The 23780-nt window shown below is 38.4% G+C and overlaps 1 protein-coding gene and 2 long non-coding RNA genes across 7 annotated transcripts in view; 2 read left to right on the top strand and 1 right to left on the bottom strand.

Annotated features, from left to right (window-relative positions):
• The window catches only part of taf1 (TAF1 RNA polymerase II, TATA box binding protein (TBP)-associated factor), a 176950-nt gene that overhangs the window by 141668 nt on the left and 11502 nt on the right, over positions 1 to 23780 (top strand). For 2 of the 4 annotated variants that reach the window (XM_043704745.1, XM_043704744.1), the window contains exons 35-40: positions 4592 to 4659; positions 7303 to 7419; positions 9690 to 9824; positions 10537 to 10668; positions 10773 to 10923; positions 21629 to 21806. In XM_043704745.1, coding sequence (XP_043560680.1) covers positions 4592 to 4659; positions 7303 to 7419; positions 9690 to 9824; positions 10537 to 10668; positions 10773 to 10923; positions 21629 to 21806 — 781 coding nt within the window. The remainder of the gene's footprint in view (positions 1 to 4591; positions 4660 to 7302; positions 7420 to 9689; positions 9825 to 10536; positions 10669 to 10772; positions 10924 to 21628; positions 21807 to 23780) is intronic. The other 2 variants (XM_043704746.1, XM_043704747.1) reach the window with 2 other exon arrangements.
• The window catches only part of LOC122557251, a 74832-nt gene that overhangs the window by 19598 nt on the left and 31454 nt on the right, over positions 1 to 23780 (bottom strand). The gene's annotated exons all lie outside the window — the stretch shown is intronic.
• On the top strand, positions 16567 to 21617 carry LOC122557252. The gene is made up of 3 exons (XR_006313780.1): positions 16567 to 16602; positions 18032 to 18091; positions 21205 to 21617. It is a non-coding gene; the product is annotated as an uncharacterized LOC122557252 (long non-coding RNA).

The following is a 23780-nucleotide window of genomic DNA, read 5'->3' on the forward strand; positions in this document are numbered from 1 at the left end:
AACTTCACATAACCTGGTGTTGTGTGATTTCTAACTTTGTCCACTCCAATCCAACACCAGCACCTCCAATCATTTACAGTCAAATAAAATTCCAAGTGCCATGGTGGAGTTGATTCACCTGGCCAGTCTAAGTTCTCTTGAGCCCTCTTGAATCTGCCTTCAAATTTGCATTTCCACCTACTTTTGTTTCATCAAGTTTTGAAATATTGCAATCGCCCCCCCCCCCCCGTAATCTCTTCTGTGGGACTTTATCAAAAGCCATCTGAAAGTCCAAATACTCTGCATCTACTGGTTCTTTATCAATGCTGCAAGTAATATCCTCAAAAACTCAAAGGTTGTCAAACATGACTTTCCTTTCATAAAACCATGATGAGTCATTTGATTTTTCCATTCTTTGCTAAAAGTCTAGTTATCTCATCCTTTATTACATTCAAGCATTTTTCCTCCCACTGACCTACAAACGTTTGAACAAGAATAAATCATTCTATCCTCCAAGCCAGCTCTGCTTTTCAATAAGATTATGGCTGATGAAATTTTAACCTCAACTCTACGTTCCTGCAAACTTCCCCTCTATTAATCTTTCACCTATTTTTATTTATCTCTGTCTTAAAAATATTAGACAATAGACAATAGGTGCAGGAGTAGGCCATTCAGCCCTTTGAGCCTGCACCGCCATCCCACTCTCTGGGTGAAGAAGTTTCTCCTCATCTCTGTCCTAAATGGTCTACCCCGTATTTTTAAGCTGTGTCCTCTGGTTCGGCACTCACCCATCAGTGGAAATATGTTTCCTACTGCCAGAGTGTCCAATCCTTTCATAATCTTATACGTCTCAATCAGATCCCCACTCAATCTTCGAAAATCAAGGGTATACAAGCCCAGTCGCTTCAGTCTTTCAGTGTACGGTAATCCTGCCAATCCAGGAATTGACCTCGTGAACCTACGCTGCACTCCCTCAATAGCCAGAATGAACTTCATTGCTGAACTTCATTCCACTGCTTTTTGAGGAAAGGAGTTCCAAAAACTCATGTCACTCTGAGAGAAAGTATTTTCGGTCATCTACGTCTTAAATAGGCACCCAGTTATTTTTAAACTATGACGTCTTGATTCTCTGACAAGAAGAAACATCCTTTCAACATCCTCGCAGTCAAGTCATCTCAGAATCTTTCATGTTCCGTTAAGTCACCACTGACTCTTCTAAACTCCAGAGGATATAGGCCTAACCTTTCAAGCCTTTCCCTATAAATTAATCTGCCCATTCCACGTATAGTCTTTCAATAAGATCCCACATGCAAAAGATTAACATACATAATTAAACTACATAGGTTGTGTACTGAAATGGATTCAGTATTAGTAGGCAGACAGGAAACAAAGGATAAGAATAAATGTGTTCTATCTCTGAGTTGTGGATAATGGCTAGCACCCTGGTGTCAGTGGTTGGTTGCTAGCCACTCATAATATATATGAATAATTTTGATGAGGAAACTGAATGTCATGGTCCAGGTTTGCAGATGACACCAAAATTGGAAGTGTAGTGGACAGAGAAGAAGGTTACCTCAGCATACAACGGGATCTTGGTCAAATGGGCCTGTGGGCTGAGGAGTGGCTGATGGAGTTTAATTTAGATAAATTATGAGGTGCTGAATTTTGGAAAGACAAATCAGGGCAGGACTTATATAATGAGTGATAAGTTCCTGGGGAGTGTTGCTGACCAAAGAGACCTTGGAGTGCAGATTCATAGTTCCTTGAAAGTGGAGTTGCAGGTAGATAGGAAGTGAAGAAGGCATTTGGTATGCTTTCCTTTATTGGTCAAAGCATCAAATACAGGAGTTGGGAGGTCATGTTGTGGCTACAGGACATTGGTCAGGCCACTTTTGGAATATTGTGTATAATTCTGGTCTCCCTCCAATCCGAAGGATGTTGTGAAACTTGAAAGGGTTCAGAAAAGATTTACAAGGATTTTGCCAGGGTTGGAGGGTTTAAGCTATAGGGCGAGGCTGAATAGGCTGGGGCTTATTTCCCTGGAGCTTTGGAAGTCAAGGGGTGACCCTGTAGAGGTTTATAAAATCATGAGGGGCATGGAAAGGGTAAATAGACAAGACCTTTTCTCTGTGTTGGGGGAAGTCCAGAACTAGACGGCATTGGTTTCTTGTGAGAGGGGAAAGATTTAAAAGGGACCTAAGGGGCAATATTTTCACGCAAAGGGTGGTGCATGTATGGAATGAGCTTCCAGAGGAAGTGGTAGAGGGTGGTGCAATAACAACATTTAAAGGCATCTGGATGGGTATATGAATAGAAAGGGTTTAGAGGGAAAAGGCACTAAGTGCTGGCAAATAGGACTAGATTAGATTAAGATATCTGGTCGGGACTGGAATAATTTAGGATAATTAAGACGAGTTGGACCAAAAGGTCTGCTTCCGTGCTGTCCATCTCTATGACTCTAATTTAGCATGCTTACTCCACCTAACCTGCACATCTTTGGATTGAGAGAGGAAACAGGAGCACCCGGAGGAAACACATGCAGACACAGGAAGAATGTGAAAATTCCACACAGATAGTCTTCCGAGCTGGAATTGAATGTACCAGGTCTCTGGTACAATGAGGCACCACTGAGTCACCATCCCGTCCAAAAACATGGTTGGCAGGGTTCGAACATGTGTGGGGAACACACTATTTCAAATCCACATCCTTAACCTCTTGGCCACAATTACTGGACACTCCATAAAGGTCAGATAGTCAAAAGAACTGGGGATTGTCCTCTGTTTGCAAAAAACGTCAAGTGACCTTTGGTGAAAAGTTTTCAAAAGAGGGAAAACAGATTGCTTTATGACCTTGGTTTTGGGACCTAGTGCTCAAATTTGCCTTGCAACGGCCTCTGAATGTTTGGCTACTGCCACAGACTCGGAAGCTATTGGCAGTTGGAACAGGTAGCTGGAGTTAAGTGGTAAATATGTCTCCCTTTCTCTCAGAATCATAACCCAAAATAAAACTAGTTGAAAAAATATCTTGGTGAAATATTTGATGAGAATCAGAGAAAGGTGTTAGAATTATAGTTCTGATCTTCTCATAGACTTGAAAGCTGAACTCTTAACTCCTACGTCTCACTAGCCTACCACCCAAACTGCGAATCTTGTCTTCTTTGCAATCAATAGCAATCTGATCTCATTTACAGGAAATTAGAGAATCTATGCAAATTCAACCCATTCCATCTTCTGCTTGACCTTCAGGGGTGGTGTTCCTTTTTTATCTTTCTTTCTAAACTCATAATAGCTCTGCAGAGTGCCGTGATATCATACTGTTTATTTATGAATGCATATTTGGTTTTAAAGGGATATGGTTTCATCCTGATAATCAGGTTGGCCATGAAAATCTGAAATCTGTCATGTTGCATTCATCAATTTCTGACTTTGGGTAGCTCGTGGCAATCCTAATACAGATATGTCAGTTTGGCTAAGGCAGATGCTTGCATCAGGTGTTCTTACCATGTCTTCTCAAATTTCAATCTGGAGATTCAGTCAGGTTGAGTTTAAAATATCCCCAGTAGCTGGAAGTTCTGGTATACTATCGAAATCACCATAAATTCACCCCAAAAAGGATGCTCAGAATTGTACTTGAAAGTTATGGAGGATTTTTATTTCTCATGGTTGTTTAACCAGAACAGGGGCAACTAGAAAGGAAGGGTGAATGTATGTTCCATCAAAATTATTCCGTAATCCTGACATCGATAAATTCTTAAAATCCAGTGGTTGTTATGTATTAGTTGGTTTAGTAGCATGGAATTTAAATCAATGAATTAGTAACTGAATGAGAGGCCTAATGATCAAGGGACATGAATTCAAATTCCACTATTTCAGTTGGGAATGCATTTTCAATAATTAAATAAAATCTGGAATGTAAACAGCTAATATTAGTGATCGTGACCATGAGACTTAAGGATTGTCGCAAAGCTCATCTTATTCATAAGTATTCTTTAGAGAAAGAAAACTGCTATTCTTACCCTGGTTTAGACATTTGTGGTTCTAAGCTCTTGACCATGTAGTTGACTCTGAATTGATATCGGAAATACCCTAGTAAGCCAGTCAGTTATATTCAAGGACGATGACAGATGCGTCAATAAGTGCAGTGTTGCCAAGATGCCACATTCCAAGAATGAATAAAATGTAGGTTTTATCATTCTATCTTGAATATAAAAATAGGTAGTGGGAGATGATTTAATCAATAAAAAAATTTATTCTTAGTAACCATATCTTCCCCAAGTCTGATCATCATCTCATTTTCACTCATTATTCACAGAAAAAGCAAATATTCTTGTAGGTTGCAAGCTCTATGATCTGATTATGAAAGTGTAATTCAATGTAGAATTCAGAACAGCAATACTAAAATTATACCCAGAGCTTCAAAAATAGTTAGGCATGATATCCTGAATGGGACACTGACCTAATGGAGTCCATTATTCAATCAAGACAAACTATTTGTTTAAGTTTAACAGAATTAATTCAATAAGGAAAACCATTTCACAATAAAACATATTTCTACATAAGTTAATAGAATGTGCTGTACCTGTATTTGACTTAACTATTTATTTTACCTGCAGGTACAGATAGTTTATACACAAAAACTGCTCAGGAGATTGTGAATGTCTGTCATCAAACTCTGGCTGAGGTAGAAATCTATTTCATAAGCTTTGTATTAAATTTGAGCTTGTATTTATTTTCACATCTTGTAAATGAGTGAGATAAATGTTAGTGCGATAATTGACTCAGTTTTAAAATAGATGTATGGTTGCAAAGTATTGCAGATTTGTGGTTATTTTCTGGAAAGTATTAGAAATCCACATCTCCTTTTCTTCTGTTTTTCTCTGCAAGTTGCAATTTATGACATCATTGAATATTTGGTGGTTTTCCATATCGAACTGGCATAAATTTAAGGCAAAGCTATGTGGGCACTTGTAGTCTTTTGTACTTCTCCTAAATGGGCATTCCTGATATTTGAGTTGAGATAATATCAGCAAATAATTCAATTGTGAGTGCCATTTAACTGAGATGAGCTTTTTCTGATCCAATATCCATCCTAGTCCGTATTGCACTTGGCACTGAGGAATTTACAAAAGTATTGTTTGTTGAAGTCTGTATGACTATGTGGAGTGTTTGGGGTATTAAGTGTAACAATACTTAAAATACATAGGATAGTGGGCAGATTTGCTCTTTCAATGTCCAGTTAGCTCCATGATTGTGACCTTGTTATTTAACAAATGATTTTATGATTAATCTTTATATGTGAAACAATCTCCCTGATCCATGTATATAGGTAGGATAGACCTGATAGCAATATATTAATCTTAGTTCGTTGATATTTAAGTTTTCATTTTCCTTGTGTGTTCCAGAAACATTAGCCTTAATTCAGTTTCATGGGTTATATAATTTCAAAAGTTAAAATAGTTAAAATTCATGGTTAGATATGATAAATATGAAATAAATATTCATAGTGTTTACTGGAGCAACAACGTATTTACCTTGGTTGTGGAAAGTCCTGTCCACTGTTTACTCGACAAATTATTATTCAATAATAGTTTTGATTTAGGGTTTTGTGTAACTCATCTATGAGTGACCACTTCAACTCACCGTCCCACTCTGCCAAAGACATGCAAGTTCTGGGCCTTGTCCATCGCCAAATCCTAGCCACCCGACGCCTGAAGGAAGAACACCTCATCTTCTGCCTTGGGATCCTCCTACCACATGGCGCCAATGTTGATTTCACCAGTTTTCTCATCTCCCCTCCTCCCACCTCATCCCAGATCCAAGTTGGCGCTGCCCTCTTGAACTGTCCCACCTATCCATCGTCCTTCCCACCTATCCGCTCCACCCTCTGCTTCGACTTATCACCATCACCATCTACCTGCATCTACCTCTCACCTTCCCAGCTACCGTCTCCCCAGCCTCAGACTCCCCTCCCCCCACCACATTTCTGATGAAGGGCTTTTACCTGAACCATCGATTCTCCTGCACTTTGGATGCTGCCTGACCTGCTGTGCTTTTCCAGCGTCACACTTTTTGACTATGAATGAAATCTGTATGACTATGTGGAGTGTTTGGGGTATTAAGTGTAACAATACTTAAAATACATAGGATAGTGGGCAGATTTGCTCTTTTAATGCCCAGTTAGCTAGTAAACTTCAGTCAGGAGAAACTAATCAGAGAAGAAACCCCGCCCTAAATAGAAAAGAAAGAAATAATAATGAACTGAAGAGAGAGGAAGGAGGGGAAAAAAGAGCGTACTACAGATGTGAAGGTGAGAGAAATAGGCTGTAAGAGATGTGGGGTAGGATGAAAATGAAAGAAATGTGAGGGGAATGAAAAGGATCTGAAGAGATGTGATTGGGGAGCAGGAAGTTGCAATGAAGAGCACATTGTAGACTGAGTGTGTACAACCTCCCTTAATCTTTTTGTTTTAATGAAAATGGGAATGATCAATAAAAAAAAAATTCTTGGTAACCAGATCTTCCCTAAACCTGATCATCTTTTCATTTTCACTCATTGTCCACAGAGAGAAAAGTTATTATTCTGCTTGTAGTTTGCAAGCTCTGTGATCTGCTTACGAAAGCAAAATTTACTGTGAAATTCAGAACAGCCATACTAAAACCCTCAAGGCACTGACAGAATGAATTCCTTGCACCCGAGTGTGGAATGTCAAGTGTAGGGCTGCATAAATTCAGGAGCTACTAAATTTTGGGGGCAACACTCTTGATTGTTGCGTTTAAATCTGACATGCAGTAAATAGTCTGTAACTTCTGGGTTAAAATATTTCAGCTTTGTACAAGTACAATGAAAGCACTAGCTGTCATCACATCAGTCTGTGGAAGGTTTATTTATAATGATGACTTTTCATTGTTTGTGTTGAGGTGTGTATCAGTTATTTTGAAAAATAACTTTTGTTAATTTATGTCTGTTATACCAATTTAAGTAAGTAATGTCTCAGAAATGATGCTTTAATTCTGTGTTGTGCTTAAGTTTAATGGAGAGTTGGTCATTATTAAGGTATGTTATTATTAAGAGTTGGTCATTATTATTGACTAATTACTCTAATTCTATTTGTGAGAGTTCAAATATTTCGCATTTCAGCACACATTCAGAAAATAGTCTTGTTATGTGACAACAAATGAGTTGGTAAGAGTGGAAATGTAGCCCTCAAAAAAGTATTTTGACCCCTAAAGTGGAAGCCTTATGTGGAAATATTTGATGCAACTTACAGTCTTTACAATTATTTTTGATTAAGTAAACATGATTTTCTCTTTCTTTAAAAAATAAGTACGATGAACACTTGACTCAACTGGAAAAAGATATTGCATCTGCCAAGGAGGCTGCTCTTGATGCTGCAGAGTTTGACAGTCTTGATCCCCTGACCCCAGGGCCTCATTCTCCTCAGGTAGGTCCTAAAGAAATGTAGTTATCCTTTTACTTGTTTCACTGCATAGTTTATATTCTTTCTATTGTCAAAATATAAGACATCTCTCTTAACTCTCCCTTCACAAAATATATTATTGTCTCCAATGCACAGTTAAATTAGTAAACATTCTAGTGTTTCCACGTTCCAAGCTGGTCTTGCAGTTGTCACTTGCTCTCTTTCTGTAATTCTTCTCTTTTGGTGAAAAGATTCTTAAAGCCAAAGTCTGAAGCATGAAAATATAAACTCTGCACCAACTTTTTCTTTGTTTGGGATTTTTGGAAGTCTAACATTCAATAGAACTGAACTGATATTAAAAGGAAAAGACTAGAAATTCCTGAGTCAGACAGTATTTGTGCAGAAACAAAATAGAGCCAACATTTCAGGTCAATGTTCTTTCATCAGAACCAAGTAGATTCTGAAGTAGATGTTGTAAATTGCTGAAAAAACACTTTCCTGTGTAATCTCTAGGTTTTGATATGCTGATTAGCTGTTTCTAAAAATAAAGACCATTCGTTGTGCCAGTAAGATAGCTATATTTTAAGTGACAACATAGTTGAAATGTTTTATTTTAATTGTTGCATATCTGCCAGTATCTTGGGTAGACTCAAACATAATAAGTAGAATTTAAAAGAATTGTTTAAATTGCTATATCATAGTATCTTTAAGGTGTCAGTGAGAATCTCACATTATGTTCAACTTTGCTTACTGATACGTGAAACTGGTGGAATTGTTTTAATTATAAATAAGAAAAAACAATCAGTATAATTTCTAAGACTTGATAATTTAGATATATTGGTGAAAAATCACGTAGTTATTGCTATGGTAGTCCCAACTAATAATCCTCTGGACAAGACAAATATCCCAGACTGAAATCTGTCTTGCAGATCATTTCTTTCAATTTTATATGGTGGTCTTTACTGAAACAGAAGTATGCAATGCTGCAAACTTGTTTTAACAGTAAAACAAGTTTATTGCATACAAAAATATGATAAAATAGAACAAACTAAGGTATTTATGTAGAAAAGAATTTGAAAGATTTTGAAGTTCATGGCAGAATGAAATCCTATCTGACATAACCTCATCACTTTTATGGTACTCAAATACCAGAGAGAAGGTTGCCTTCTCAATCATATCTGTTGGTTTTACCTCATTGTTTCTTTGAATTTGTGGTTTTGAGAGCTTGATGGCCAGTTTCTTGATTATGTATGCAACAGAGCTTCAAAGAGAACCAGGTGCAAACTTAGGTTTCTAACCAAACACTTAAGATGTGGAACTTCCACACTAAAACCATTATGCTGAGGTAACAAATTTCAGAATTTTTCCAAACATAGAGACATAGAAAATGGAAGTAGCAGTAAGTCATTTGGGCCATCAAACCTGCTTCGCCAGTCAATATGATCATGGCTTGCTTTCTTGCTTTCTATCCATAACCTTTGATTCCTCAAGCTCTCAGAACTATATCTAACTCATTTTTGAAAACTTTCAACATTTTGACCTCAACCGCTTTCTGTGGCAGAGAACCACAGTTATTACTCTCTGGGTAAAGAAATTCCACTTATCTTAGTCTTAAATGGCCTATTTCATATCCTTAGAATGTGACCCATGGATCTGGACTCCACAGTCATTGGAATCATCCTTCTTGAGTTTACCATGACTTGTCCTGTTGGGATTTTATAGGTTTCTATGAGATCCTGCCTCAATCTTCTAAACTCCAGTGAATATATTCCTAACCAATCCAGCCTTTCTTCATACTTCAGTCCTGTCATCCCAGGACTTGCATAATAATTCATCAATAATAATTTTCCTGCCACATTCCTTTCTGAAGGAGATTAGAAGATGATTTCGTTTGTTCCAACTTGGTTGCTTCGGGAAAATGTTCTGCAGTGGTTGCATAGTTTTGTCATTGCACAAGCCTTCATTGAATGTGAAAAATTAATAACTGAGGAAAAAGTTACTTATGCTTTGTCTGCAAATCCTCATATTTTGCTGGCGATCCCATTATCACTTCAAAATCCTCTTCTGTCTTGAACACAATCTTTGTATGTTTGTTTTCTTGTGGCACATGTATTAAAGTACACGAGGGTTTGTATGCCTGATCGGACCATTGGAGAATATCAACCAGTTTACTCTGATAGTGATATGCGATGGCAATATATCTCTTTACAATTCATTTAGCCCTGAAAAAGGCAAATCAAATGCTTTAAGAAGTTATATAAAAACATTGCCTCTTACTTTTCCGGATGTTTCAGCCACCAGAATTTGAAGATGGAAACATGTCATTTCTTACATCTCAAGACTTTTCTTTGTTTCAAGAGGAAGGTAGTATGTCTGCCAGTGCCACACCAACAACAACGCCAGAGAAAAGGCACCTCAGGTTGGCTCAGGTGAGAGGAAAGGCAGAGGTTTCTATAAATGGCTCAGCCAGTAGTCTTCTTTGGTTTCCAGAGGGATTCTAAAAATTCTATTTTTATTCATGAAACCATGCTGATGTCTAATTTTATATGGCAATCTTATATCTGTGTGCATCTCCTCTTGTGTGGTAATGACGGCACTGATAGACAACCTTCCTAAACTGAAGGTCTGCACTAGATCCTGGTATGACTTATTTTCCGCTTTTTCTGAACCTATTGATTTGTTCTGAAGCACAATTTCACAGATTACAGGGTGCATTTGTATGAAGGTAGCTCTATAAAGTACCAACAGTATTATTCCCATTAGATACTAAAATTGTTCCCAGATTATTGTGCATTTTGGCGTTCCTCAGCTCTAAGTACATTTAAGGAGTGTAGGTAAGCAATTTTATCATATATGTTCTCCTGTGCTTACCATATATTTGGACACCTATGCTGTCTGGCAATAGTGTGAATAGAACTCAGAAGATTACTTTTGTTTTGAAGTTTTCTTCTCAATCCACAGACTGAAATTAACTATAGTATTCCTGTTCTCGTTACCGCTGAGTTGAGTTTAGCTCATGCAATATGGAGCAAGGATTGATCCTAGAACTTAACTGGCTTTGAAATTCCTTTGAAAGAATGCATGTCCCTCTTTAATGATTGCTTTACTTCCCAAATCTCATGGAGTATGTTTATTTCTAAGGGTCATTGCCGTGAGGGACATGTAAGAACAGGTGAGGAGGAATCTGATGTGGATGTGGAAGGTTTTGAGGAAGATGATGATGGTAAACCGAAGACACCTGCCCCCGCAAGTGACTTTTACCATGCTCTGCATGTAATAATTTGTGCAACCTTTGAATGTTTCATTGACCTGTTCATACATTTCTGTTTTCATTTATGAAACACACCATTAAATACTTTCTGTATTATCTTTGACAGGAAACAACTGAGGGAGAGTGTGAACTGGAAGATGAGGATGAAATAAATGTACCACAGCGTCAGGCAAGTGTGTTGTATGAAGACTTGCTCATGTCAGATGGAGAGGATGAAGATCATAGTGAGGAAGAAGAAGGAGACAATCCATTTTCTTGTGAGTAGCATGTTCACTGCTATTCTAGATTGTATTCTGAATTGGATTTCTTCAAAGTAATAATCAATAACACAAAAGATAAATAGAGTGAACCAAGTCTTGTAAGTGGAATTCTTGCAACATTATATTCTTAAACATTATATTTTGTATATGAAATTTATTCCATGTGCTTTGTAAGGGATTGGAGAACACTGAGCAGGAAATGGGAATGAAATTATAGGAGGTAATCAAATCGAAAATTCAGAGGTTTAAGGAAACTTCTGAAACTGACAAAGCATGTAAACTGTGGAGATCCACCTGAAAACAAAATGATTCAAGACTGTCTATATTCCTTTTCTAAAAGATCATATTGTGGTTGTTTTCATTAAGTATTTAATGTTTAAAATAACATTTCACTATCTCTCAAAATGCAATCCAAGCCTGATTCCACTACAAGGTCAATTAGTGAGACATGGCATGAAGCAAAGACTGTTGATTATATTGCAAGAAATATGCTTGTACTACTTACAACTTTCCCCTTTGACAACTCTGTGTTCTGATTTGGAGTATGGTTGTTTCCAGTGTATCATCAACATAGCCTGAGTGTCAATGAGTTGCCCAACCTAGGGTGGCTTCACAAGAAGTAATGGTTCAGTGCTCATCTGATATTCACATGCATATTCTTTGTAGCAGAACTCAATAAAAATGATTAGGAAAATGAAACCTAGCTGACAGTTCTTTATTGTACCTCTCTGTTGAACTCCGTTATCAAGCCCAACCTGAGATCAGTTAGTTCAGTACAGACTTAATTTTGAAACTGTCATTTCTATTCAGTATGTCTCAATATCACACTTTTCCAATAAGTCTTTGAGGCAGCATTACAAAAATATGTGACCTTGGAACAAGTAGAGGTAAAAAAAGTAGTGATGTGGTTAACGCTGCCTAAAACTGAAATATGTTAGCACGGTTTGCAGTTCATAGAATTGCTTGGAATATATGACAGAAATGTTGTAGCTGTACAAAGCTCTGGTGTGGCCACACTTGGAATATTGCATACAGTTCTGCTTGCCGCATTATAGGAAGAATGTGGAAGTATTGGAAAGGGTACAGAGGATATTTACCAGAATGTTGCATGGTATGGAGGGAAGGTCTTATGAGCAATGGCTGAGGCACTTGGGGCTGTTTTCATTCAAGAGAAGCAGGTTGAGAGTTGACTTCACAGAGACATACAAGATAATCAGAGGATTAGATAGGGTGGACATTGGGAGCCTTTTTCCTCAGATGGTAATGGCTAGCATGAGGGGACAGAGCTTTAAATTGAGGGGTGATAGACATAGCACAGATGTCAGAGGTAGGTTCTTTACTCGGAGAGTAGATAGGGTGTGGAGCACCCCGCCTGCAACAGTAGTAGACTCGCCAACGTTAAGGGCATTTAAATGTTCACTGGAGAAACATATGGATGGTAGTGTAGATTACACGGGCTTCAGATTGGTTTCACAGGTCGGCGCAACATCGAGGGCGGAAGAGCCTATACTGCGCTGTAATGTTCTATGAAATAGCTTGGTCCATACTGGCATTTGTTCTCTTCTTTTTCTTCTCTGAAACCAATTATTATAACTTGCCTCTTCCCTTTTCTGTGCTTATCTAACTTGCAGTGAAGTCCATTTGTATTGATGTTTTTAGCCACACCATGCAGAGGTGAGTTCCACGTTCTTAACATTCCTTCTGACTTTGTCCACCCAAGTCCAAAATTGGAATCTCCATATCATGCCTACAATCAGTCCACAGAGTGAGAGGTATACATCCACAAATACTAAATGACTCTCCATCCCCAAATCCTAATGGAATGAGACACATCCCTTTCAGCGGGAAAATGGTGCTTGACCCACTTTCCATAAAGAGAGACACCCGCAGAGATGCACAGATACCCCATATAAGGATCCACGTGCATGCGCACCACCCATCAGACACCAGCTTGCACACAAACATTCACAGACATGAACACACAGACACAACCATATACACACGCAACCATAGAATTATATAGGTGTGTGCATAAAAGGTTAATTATTACTTTAGTCAAAAAAAAGGTAAACATACCTAACATCAAGGCAACTAAAAACAGACGAAGACCTCAAAGAATATAGAGAAAGTACATAAGATCTCAAGTAGGAGTGAAGGCTTAAAAGGTCTTTGCCAGCAGCATTAAGGAGAATCTTGAGGCATTTCATACGCATATAAGGAGTAATGGGTACCTAAGGAAGGATTAGACCCAATCAGAGATAAAGGAGAGAAGTTATGTATGGAGTCAGAGGAAATGAGGATATCTTTAATGAGTACTTCGGTATTCACCAGTGAGAGGAACATGAAGGATGCTGAGGTTAGGAAAAGATGTGTGAATACTCGCAGGCGGGTCAACGTAATGAAAGAGGAAGTGTTGGGTGTCTTGAAATAGGTTGTTAAAAATCACACAATGCCAGGTTATAGTCCAATAGGTTTATTTGGAAGTACTAGCTTTCGGAGTTCCAGATGCTAGTACTTCCAAATAAACCTGTTGGACTATAAACCTGATGTTTTGTGATTTTTAACTTTGTCCACCCCAGTCCAACACCGAACCCTTCACATCAGAAATATATTAAGCTACACAAGTCCCGGGGCCATTTGGGATGTATCCCAAGGTACTGTAGGAGGTAAGGGAGGAAATAGCTGGGGCCTTAACAGATATCTTTGCATCACCCTTGACCTCAGATGAGGTTCCAAAGGACTGCAGAATGGCCGATGTTGTTCTTTTGTTTAAGAATGGAAACAGAGGTTATCCAGGTAATTACAGGCTGGTGAGCCTGGTGTTAGCAATGAGGAAGCTGCTGGGGAAGATATGGAGAGACAGGATTTAATCAAATTTGGAAACGAATGAATTTGTTAGTGATAGCATGGATTTGTGCAGGGAAGCTCATATCTCACAAATTTGAAATTTTTGTGGAGGTGACAAGAGTAATTAATGAGGGAAGGGCATTGGATGTTGTCTACATGGACTTTAGTAAGGCATTTGATAAGGTACCTGATGGCAGGCTGGTTCAGAAGGTAGAATATCATGGCATCCGGGGTGAGTTGACGAAATGGATACAAACTGGCTCGCTCGTAGAAGAAAGAGAGTAGCAGTGGAAAGGTGCTTTTTGGAATGGAGATCAGTAACTACTGGTGTTCTGCAGGGATCAGTATGGGAGCATTTGTTGTTTGTAATATGTATAAATGATGTGGAGGAAAACATAGGTGGTATGCTTACTAGTTTTGGGGATGACACTAAAATTGGCGGTGTTGCAGACAGTGATGAGGATTGTCAAATGATAGAGCAGGATATAAACAAATTGCAGATTTGGTTCGAGATACGGCAGATGGACTGTAATCCGAACAAATGTGAAGTGATACATTTTGGAAGATAAGATTCAGGTGTGAGTCATACAATAAATGGCAGCTCCATTAGGAGCATTGACGTACAGAGGAATTCGGGTGTACAGGTCCACAGATCCCTGAAAGTGGCCCACACTGGTGGATAAACTGGTCAAGAAGATGTACCGCAAGCTTGCCTTCATCTGCTAGAGCATCAAATATAAAAGTTGGCAAGTTATGTTACAGCTGTATAACACTTCAGTTAGGCTACATTTGAAATATTGTGTGCAGTTTTAGTTGCCACATTCCCATGTGGATGCATTGGAGAGAGTGCAGAGAAGCAAGATGTTGCCTGGTCTGGAGAGTTCTCGTCATGAGGAGAGATTGGATGAAGCTGGATTGTTCTAACTAGAAAGACGGAGGCTGAGGGACGACCTAATAGATGTGTTCAAACTCTTGAGAGGTGTGGATAAGATGGTCAGTCAGAGGTTTTTTTTTCCCAGGGTGGAAAGGTCAACTACAAGAGGGCAGAAATTCAAGGTGGAGGAGTGAATGTTTAGGGGAGAAGTGCAAGGAAAAGTTTAACAGAGATGGTGGGTACCTGGAATGCACTGCCAGTGGTGGTGGTGGTGGTGGAAGCAGGCGTGTTAGCAACGTTTAAGGCATACCTTGATAGACACATGACTTGGGAGGTGAACAGAGGTGTAGAAACTGTGCAAAGACAATAAGTACTGGGTCTAACCGAGGAGTAGGAATTGGCACAGGCTTGTTGGACCGAAAGGCCTGTTCCTGTACTGTATCGAATTGTATTATTGTATTAATATAAAGTTTCAAATCTTTTAAGTGATTTAAGGTGTCAGTTAAACCTACATTCTTGGTTGATTAATTGATTCCTGAGCTGGAAATGTGTTGCTGGAAAAGCGCAGCAGGTCAGGCAGCATCCAGGGAACAGGAGAATCGACGTTTCGGGCATAAGCCCTTCTTCAGGAAATTGATTCCTGAAACTGTCAGCAGTTGTGAGGGTTCCCAAAGTCTTAAGTTCTCAGTTTTCTGATGCTTCTTTTCAGTCAGTGCTTATGTGGCTTTTCGTCTTGAGAGTCAAAGAGGGAGGGTGGTATTTCTAGCCTGTTTCAGTTCTGCGATTAAAAAGTCCATGTTTTCTTCTCTGCCAAAAGTAGCTCATTGAAATACAAGCTTGTTTGTGAATTTCCTGGTTTTAGCTGATGCTTCATCACCAATGTGAAAAATTCTCTTGACGTACAAATTAGTTATGGGATGAGGAGATTTTCATGCCTCTTGATGTTGCGGGGTGGGGAAGAGAGAGGAGAATTTTATTTCCTTTGGATTAAATATTAATTTCAGTTCAGGTTATTTTTGTCCAAATGTCATCTATTTCATGAAAACTGACCATTCGTCTGGTCAGGTGATTGTTAAGTTCACTGCTTTTGGTTCCTTTATAAAACCATTTTGGTCCAAATAAGTCCCAGGTTTCAAATCGGACAATATAATTTTTAAAAAGTCGATGTTATTATTATCATGATAGGCTCTAGTAAAGCACAATCTTTTACATTACAATTCCTTTGCAATAGGAATCATAGAATCCCTACAATGCAGGAACTAGGCCATTTGGCCCATTGAGTCCACACTGACCCTCTGAAGAGCATCCCACTCAGATGAACCCCTATAATCCTACATTTCCCATGGTTAATCCACGTGCTGCACATCCCTGGGCACTATGCTAAATTTAGTGTGGCCAATCCATCTAACCTGCACATTTTTGGAATGTGGGAGGAAACTGGAGCACCTGGAGCAAACCCACGCAGACAAGGGAAATGTGCAAACTCTACACAGTCACCTGAGGGTGGAATTGAACCCTGGTCCCTGGTTCTGTGAGGCAGCAATGCTAATCACTGAGCTGCCGTGCTGCCCATGACCATCTTCCCTTTGTCTTCCTCAGCTCTTCCTAATCACTTGCTGTACTTGCATTCAAACTTTGAGATTCATGTACCAGGACACTCAGGTCACTCTGCATTTCAGAGTTTTGTAATGTCTCTCTTTAAATAATGTATCGCTTTTTTCTAATATTCCATGTCTAAGTGCACATGTTCATATTTTCTTACATAATGCTTCATCTGCTAAATTTTTGTCCACTCATTTAACCTGTCCATACCCCATTGCAGAGTCATCATTTCCTGTCCAACTTGTTTTTCTACATATCTTTGTGTTACCAGAAAATTGTGTGTAATTTCCTGGTTGACATTTATTTCTGGATTGTTATTTGTAACCTGGAGGATAATGACAGACAATTTATTGGTTTGGTTTATTCACCATTTCCTTATTTTCCATCATTACTTGTTTTTTCTCCAGAGGATTAATATTCATTTACTTGCCCTATTCCTTTTTAAAATGTGTAGAAATTCTTAGTGTGTTTTTATATTTCTAGCTGACTTTCTCTTGTACTTTGACTCTCATTAAGCTTTCAGTTATTTGTTGCTGTTCTTTATTTTGATATGAAACTGACTTAATCTTGTTTGAGTATTTTGTCACGTGGTTTTATGCTACACTGAGATTGGGTTCAAGAAAGATTTGTGAAGCAAAAGGCAAGCCAAGAACTGTCTTAAAGTTTATGCTTCACAATAACAGTGTTATTGTACTAAATGCTGCAGTACGTGGTAATCATAATATACCAGGCTCTGGTTCTTCAATTATGTTAGAGAAGATGAATACTCCTTCCATTGTTCATGTCTATGTTCTCTCAAGACTCTAAAGTTCAAATCTAGTGTAGTGTAGTGTTGTGAGTTCTACGTATTCCTACATTGCTGTTTATGGTAACTCTGTGATATTATTGCAAGGTTGTTTCAGTGTTTGAGGCCTTTTAACAGTACTGTGTGGAGGCTGAGAACTCTCATCTCCAGTAAGTGGAGTATTTCAGTTAAGTGGCTTGAACTAACAGACCTTTCACCCATTTAAAGGACATGATCATCCGGTCAGAAATGCAGTACTGGATGCAGAAGACAATTCAGGACACAGTATGTGCCCTACAAAAAATTTAATCTGTCGTATATTATGTTTCGTTGCACATTGCTGGCTAGTTTAGGTATTTGTCAAGTTGATTACTTATGTTAGTGTATAGATGTTTTTAATCAACCTGTTCACATGTGTTACATGACACCTCTGGAACAGGTGGGACTCAAATCTGGGCCTACTGGTTCAGAGGTAGGAATATTAGGACTACACCACAAGAGCACCTGATATTAGAGTATAAGATTGATATTTCTAAGTTATTTTACTTGATTAATTTGGTTGTTAAGTTCTAGGGATTCCTCCTTCAACCTTAAACAATAGGCTACAGATCTCTGACTGGATCATAACCAATTTAGAAGTCTACTCTAGGAGAGTAACAATATTCTGTCCAATCTTGTGGCTTGCCACTCATTTTTGTTGAATTCTATGCTTTTTCTTTTAATTTCAAGTCTTAACTTCCTAGTTAACCAAGATTGTGCATCCTTCCCTTGGAATCTCTCTTCCTCATTGGCATATACCTTTCCTGATTATTTTAAATATTCCCTTAAACATCTGCCATTGCTTCTCTACTGACCGATCTTGAAATCTTATTTTCTCAGTTCATTTTAGCCAGCTTGATTAAGAGCTCAATCATGTCTTTGTAATTGCCCTTATTTTGTTTAAAATATATGTCTCTTAGAAAGATTTTCTTTCCTCCAAACTAAATTTGATTTTCTAGGTCTACCATGAGATAACTGATCATTTTTCATCACACGTAACCAGAGCTGCACAAGGTCTGGTAGGTAGATCTTTGTTCCTATCCGAACATGCTGCTGTAAGACAAATTCTGAAAAATACAATCGGAACTCATCATTCTATTTACCTTTTTTAATCTGATTCATTAATTAATATGTGGATTAAAGTCACCCATGATTATTGTTGCAGCTTTCTCACAAGCCCTCATTATTTCTTGCCCAGTGAAGTAGTTGACACTACTTCAGTAAATGTTTTTTAAGTGAAGATAGTTTTTTTTGAACACTAAAGGAATTAAGGGATACGGTGAGAGCATGGATAAGTGGAGCTGAGTTCACGAAAAAATCAGCCATGATCTTATTGAATGGCGGAGCAGGCTTGAAGGGCCAGATGGCCTACTCTGCGCCGAGTTCTTATGCTCCTGCACATCCATCATACAGTATGGTTACTATTATGGGGTTTGTATATCATTATTATAAATAGCTCCTTAGCTTTACTATATCTGATCTCTACCCAACTGATGTCTGAAAAATAAGGTTATTTCTGTCTGTTTTATCAATGTCATCCTTAATAGAAAGCGATATTGCTCCATCTTTTTCTAGCTTCTTATCTATCGTACTTGTGATTCAGATCCCTAGTCTTTGCTTGCAGTCATGTCTCTGTAATGACTACCAGAGCATACAGATTCATTTCTGCTTGTGCTGTCACTTCATTTATTTTGTGATGGAAAGCCTTGAGAGGCAGAATGGCCTACTTCTGTGTTTATGAATGCTACATGTATTCAGGTACCATCTTTAGTTTAGCCTTTTTATAACCTCTAACCTTATCTGCTGGTTTGTATGCTTTGTCCCTTCCATGACATACTTGAAGCATCATTTCCATTATTATTACCTAATCAATTGCCTGCTCTATTTTGTTTCAAATCTTCTCCACATCCCCAAATATATGACTCGCCCCAATACTGTTTCCAGTGCAAGTCTGGTGAAGACCATCCCATCTTCAGCTTTGCCCATTAAAAATTCTAAAATCCCATGAATCAAAATCCATTTCTCCCACACCAGTCTTTTAACTCCTTAATCTTATTTGGACGAGAAGAATTTATAAAGGTACTAATTGGGAGATTATTACCTTTGAGATTATGCTTTACAATTTAGCACCTAGTTGCTCATACTCCCTCAGTAGAACCTCTCCTCATTCTCGTACACCATTGATACCTACAAGAACTACAACTACAGAACTTGTCTCTTTTTGCAAGTTTGCCTCCAGTCCAGAGGAGATGTCTTGAAAGGTTTTAGACAGGTGACACACTGCTCTCAGCTGCTAGAATTATGTGTGACCCCCGACTGTACTTTCTCCCATGACCACTCTGTTCCTATTGACTGTGCCTGATTCAATGGCTTCCTGTACTATAGTGCCTGTCAGTTTGCTCAGGCACTTCGCAGTTACCACTTTTTCTGTAAGAACGGAACAACTCCAATGCTTTCCCATCCTTATACTTGACTTACTCATAGTCAAATCTTCCTGTTCTTGGCCATTCATCAAATCAGAAAGCTGTATCCTCTGAGGTGTCATCTGATTCCTAGAACCAAGTGTCAAGTTTTCTTCACCTTAATGAGTTGCAGTGTTTGTGTCGAAGCTTCCAGCTCATAATGTCTGAATCAGAATTGCCTGAGTCAAACACATTTATTGCAAACGTATTTGCCTGGACAGTTCCAGTGTCCAGGTATCCCACATTGTGTAGTCACAACGGACGACTCGCTCTGCCATTTTTAAGGTGTTGTAACGAAGTAATTAATTATTAAATTAACACCTCTTCTCATTACCAGTTGTTGTATTAAGTTGAAGCTGCTTTTGCTCCAATAAAGCTGAGCACTTAATAAAATAAGTTCTAGAATCACAAGTTTCATTCTACTCTTCTGCTAGTTTCTTTTAATGTGTTATGTTTTAAACAATCCTCAAACTTATTTGTTTTTCTCCAGCGCCTTCCCATTCCCCGAAACAACAGTTTACTCACCAAACAACTTAGAGCCTTCCTGTGCTGTCACTATTTCTTTATTTCTAACTCAGCACCTACTGACTTTGAAAGTGACATAGGCTTCCATCAGCACCTCTCCCAACTTCTTCTAGCTAAATGAAGGCCTCATGCCTATGTTTCAATTTATCCCAACCTCTGTAGGTTCACCTTTCATAACTCGCTCTGGGTAAATGAAGGCCTGACCGGGGGTCATGCTTTATTCACCCCTCCTCGGTCCATCTTTTGGATGCCACCTCTCCAGGATCCTCCAAGCTCATTTAAGGCCCTGTACCTGGGTCTCACTAAATCCACTTCTCCTCAAGTTGGTCTCAATTCTCTCTAGCTAATTTTGCACTTTCTCCATTACTTCCATTTCCCATTCATAATATGGCAACCAGAACTGAATGCAGCATAACTGGTGTTTTCTAATCAAGATTCAGTTAAGTTTCAGCATATTTTTCCTGCTTTTGAGACCTCTCTAGAAATAAAAACCATTGCATGGATTGCTTTTTTTTTAATGGTTTTGCTAAGCTATAGTGGAATCTTCAGTGTTTGGTGTTATTGTACTCCTTAGATCATCCTGTTTCTTTATGCCATCTTGAGCATCCAACATTGAACCTCACTTGCCAATTATTTGCCCATTCTTCAAGTTTATTTGTGCTCTCCTGGAATTTATTGCAGTCATGTTGAGTTTCGCAATACTGTTTCACCCCATTCTACAATTTGGTGTCACCCACTAATTTAGAATTTAGCCCAAATTGTACATGTAACTTGTGAACATCATAAGTCTCAAACACTTTCCTTTCTGACTTGAAACTGTAAGTTCATCTTTATAATTAATGTTGTAGATGATTGTGATCTGTTTGAAAAATACAATCTTCGACAACTCAGCTAATGGACACAGTCAATATGTTTTAACATTGCACATGTTTTGTGTTTGGCTGATTGAAATTGAAAATTTACTATGACGCATTCCAAGACAGGTCTGCCATGATTAAATGCAGAATAAACAGGAAATGGATTACTCTTTGGTACCACTGCCCTTCATTTAATGAAAATTATTTAGAAATATTATGAATGCAATTGAGATAAAGAAACCAAGTGTTTATTATAGATTTGACTTCAATGGTGCTTTCTGTCCTCAGGTGATTCACATTTATCTGACAATACTTTAGACTGTCTAACATCAACAAGTTTAAAGCTATTTTGGGGTGTCCTTTTACTCGTATCTAAGAAACTAAAAGGATTTCAATGGATGTTTCCCCTGTAAATGAAGGAATAGAGATTCATGTACATACCAAAATCCTTTAAACATGGTTAAGTATTGCACTGTCTTCTTATTGCAATGTCTTATTATTTTGAGATGAATAAGGATTATACATTAGGATGCACTTGACTTTCTGTTATGCTACTTGTAATCTTAAAAAAACTGAATTTCTGCCTGTACCATTTTGGAGAGCGGTAGTTTCCTAGCTTGACTATTAAACAACACTGTTTTGAGGTTCCTACTTAGTGAGTGACAATGGTAACTTTGCTGGTTAACATGAGCACTTTCATTCTTTCAAATAGCCATTCAGCTCAGTGAGAGTGGGAGTGACTCTGATGTTGAAATGCCTGCCATTCGACCAAAAAAACCTCATCTAATACCTGAGAGCACACGCATGGGAATGGAGAATGAGGAAAGCATGATGTCTTATGAAGGAGATGGTGGTGAGACCTCTCAGATCATGGAGGACAGTAACGTAAGGTAAAATTAATTGAGCGGGACGGATTTATCACTTTTTTAACAAGCATTTCCCTTTGAACCAGCAGGGACCAAGTTAATGTGCAGAAAGAAGTGTAAACAGATGTACAAAGAAATGCAGACACTTTTGATAGTACCATCAAACACTTTGTTGCTCCTGCTTTGACCCAATTACACACAAGTTGTTTCATTCTCTTTGTTTACATGATGATGAATTACTTATTTTAAGTATTCCCAGTCAGCTTGAATATTTGGATGAATTATTTTAATAGTAATATGATCTTTCTTTGAACGTTGGTTCCGTGTCTATACTGGCAATGTTATCCCTGGCATATTCGTCTCTCCTCACTTAAAACACGTTTGATTTTCTCTCTTCTAACCTGATGCTCACTATTGGTTCCAGTATAGACACTAAATAAATCTAGCATCTTTACTGTCATATAACATATGAGCAACATGTCTATTAACTTTTGATGATAAACATGATTGAACACTTTTTCATAATCTATGAAACATAGATTCTTGTTTACTTCTAGGTAGTTATTGAAAATATTCTTAGGTTAAATATTCTCTCCAGTGTTCCTACTCCAGGGTTATTTTCAGACCGTTTTACCAATTATTCCTTTAATGTTTTTTTTCTTTTCGTTCTGATTTTTAAGATTGCTTTAATTAGATGACTTATTAGGCTTATAATCATAAAATCATTGCACCATTCCTATAAGATTCGGAGATAACTAATGAATAAGTTAATCACTTGGAAAATATCCCTTGATGTTTATTTGTTCATAAGTTTCTGTTATCACTTAGAATTCTGTTTTCCCAAGTCTTTTTCAATATTTTTTGTCTATACCAGACATTTTCTTGTACTCATCAACTTAAAAACATTCTTTATCTCCTCTTTGTAAGTTTGCTTGCAGAGCTAAAGGGTTTGTTGTCAGATTTTTCATCACCATACTAGGTAACATCAGTGAGCCTCTGGTGAAGCGCTTGGTGGGATGTCTCGCTTTCTATTTACGTGTTTAGGTTTCTTAGGTGGGTGATGTCATTTCTGGTTCTTTTTCTATAGGATAGTAGATGAGATCCAAATCGATGTGTTTATTGATAAAGTTCCAGTTGAAATGCCATACTTCAAGGAATTCTCGTGCCTCTCTCTGTTTGGCTTGTCCTTGAATGGATGTGTTGCCCTAGTTGAAGTGGTGTCCTTCTTCGTGTGTATTTAGGGAAAGTAGTGATAGTGGGTCATGTCTTTTTGTGGTCAGTTGATGTTCATTTATCCTGGTGGCTAATTTTCTGCCTGTTTTTCCAATGTAGAGTTTGTTACAGTTCTTGCAAGTTATTTTGTAAATGACATTTGTTTTGCTTGTTGTTTGTATAGGGTCTGTTAGCTGCTGCTTAAGTGTGTTAGTAGGTTTGTGGGCTACCATGATGCCAAGAGGACTCAGTAGTCTGAAAGTCATTTCAGAGATGTCTTTGATGTAGGGTAAAGTGGCTAGGGTTTCTGGGCACGTTGCATCTGCTTGTGTGAATGAGCAGAGGGATCTTGGTGTCCATGTACACAGATCTCTGAAAGTTGCCACCCAGATAAATAGTGCAGTGAGGAAGGCATATGGCGTACTGGCTTTTATTGGTAGAGGAATTGAGTTCCGGAGTCCTGAGGTCATGATGCAGTTGTATAAGACTCTGGTGCGGCCGCATCTGGAATATTGTGTGCAGTTTTGGTCGCCATACTATAGGAAGGATGTGGAGGCACTGGAACGGGTGCAGAGGAGGTTTACCAGGATGTTGCCTGGTATGGAAGGAAAATCGTATGAGGAAAGACTGAGGCACTTGGGGCTGTTTTCACTAGAGAAAAGAAGGTTTAGAGGTGACTTGACTGAGGTGTACAAGATGATTAGGGGGTTAGATAGGGTCGACAGTATGAACCTTTTCCCGCGTATGTAGTCGGGTATTACAAGGAGGCATAGCTTTAAATTAAGG

Source organism: Chiloscyllium plagiosum, chromosome 15, assembly GCF_004010195.1.
Source record: "Chiloscyllium plagiosum isolate BGI_BamShark_2017 chromosome 15, ASM401019v2, whole genome shotgun sequence".
Classification (NCBI taxonomy): Eukaryota; Metazoa; Chordata; class Chondrichthyes; order Orectolobiformes; family Hemiscylliidae; genus Chiloscyllium; species Chiloscyllium plagiosum.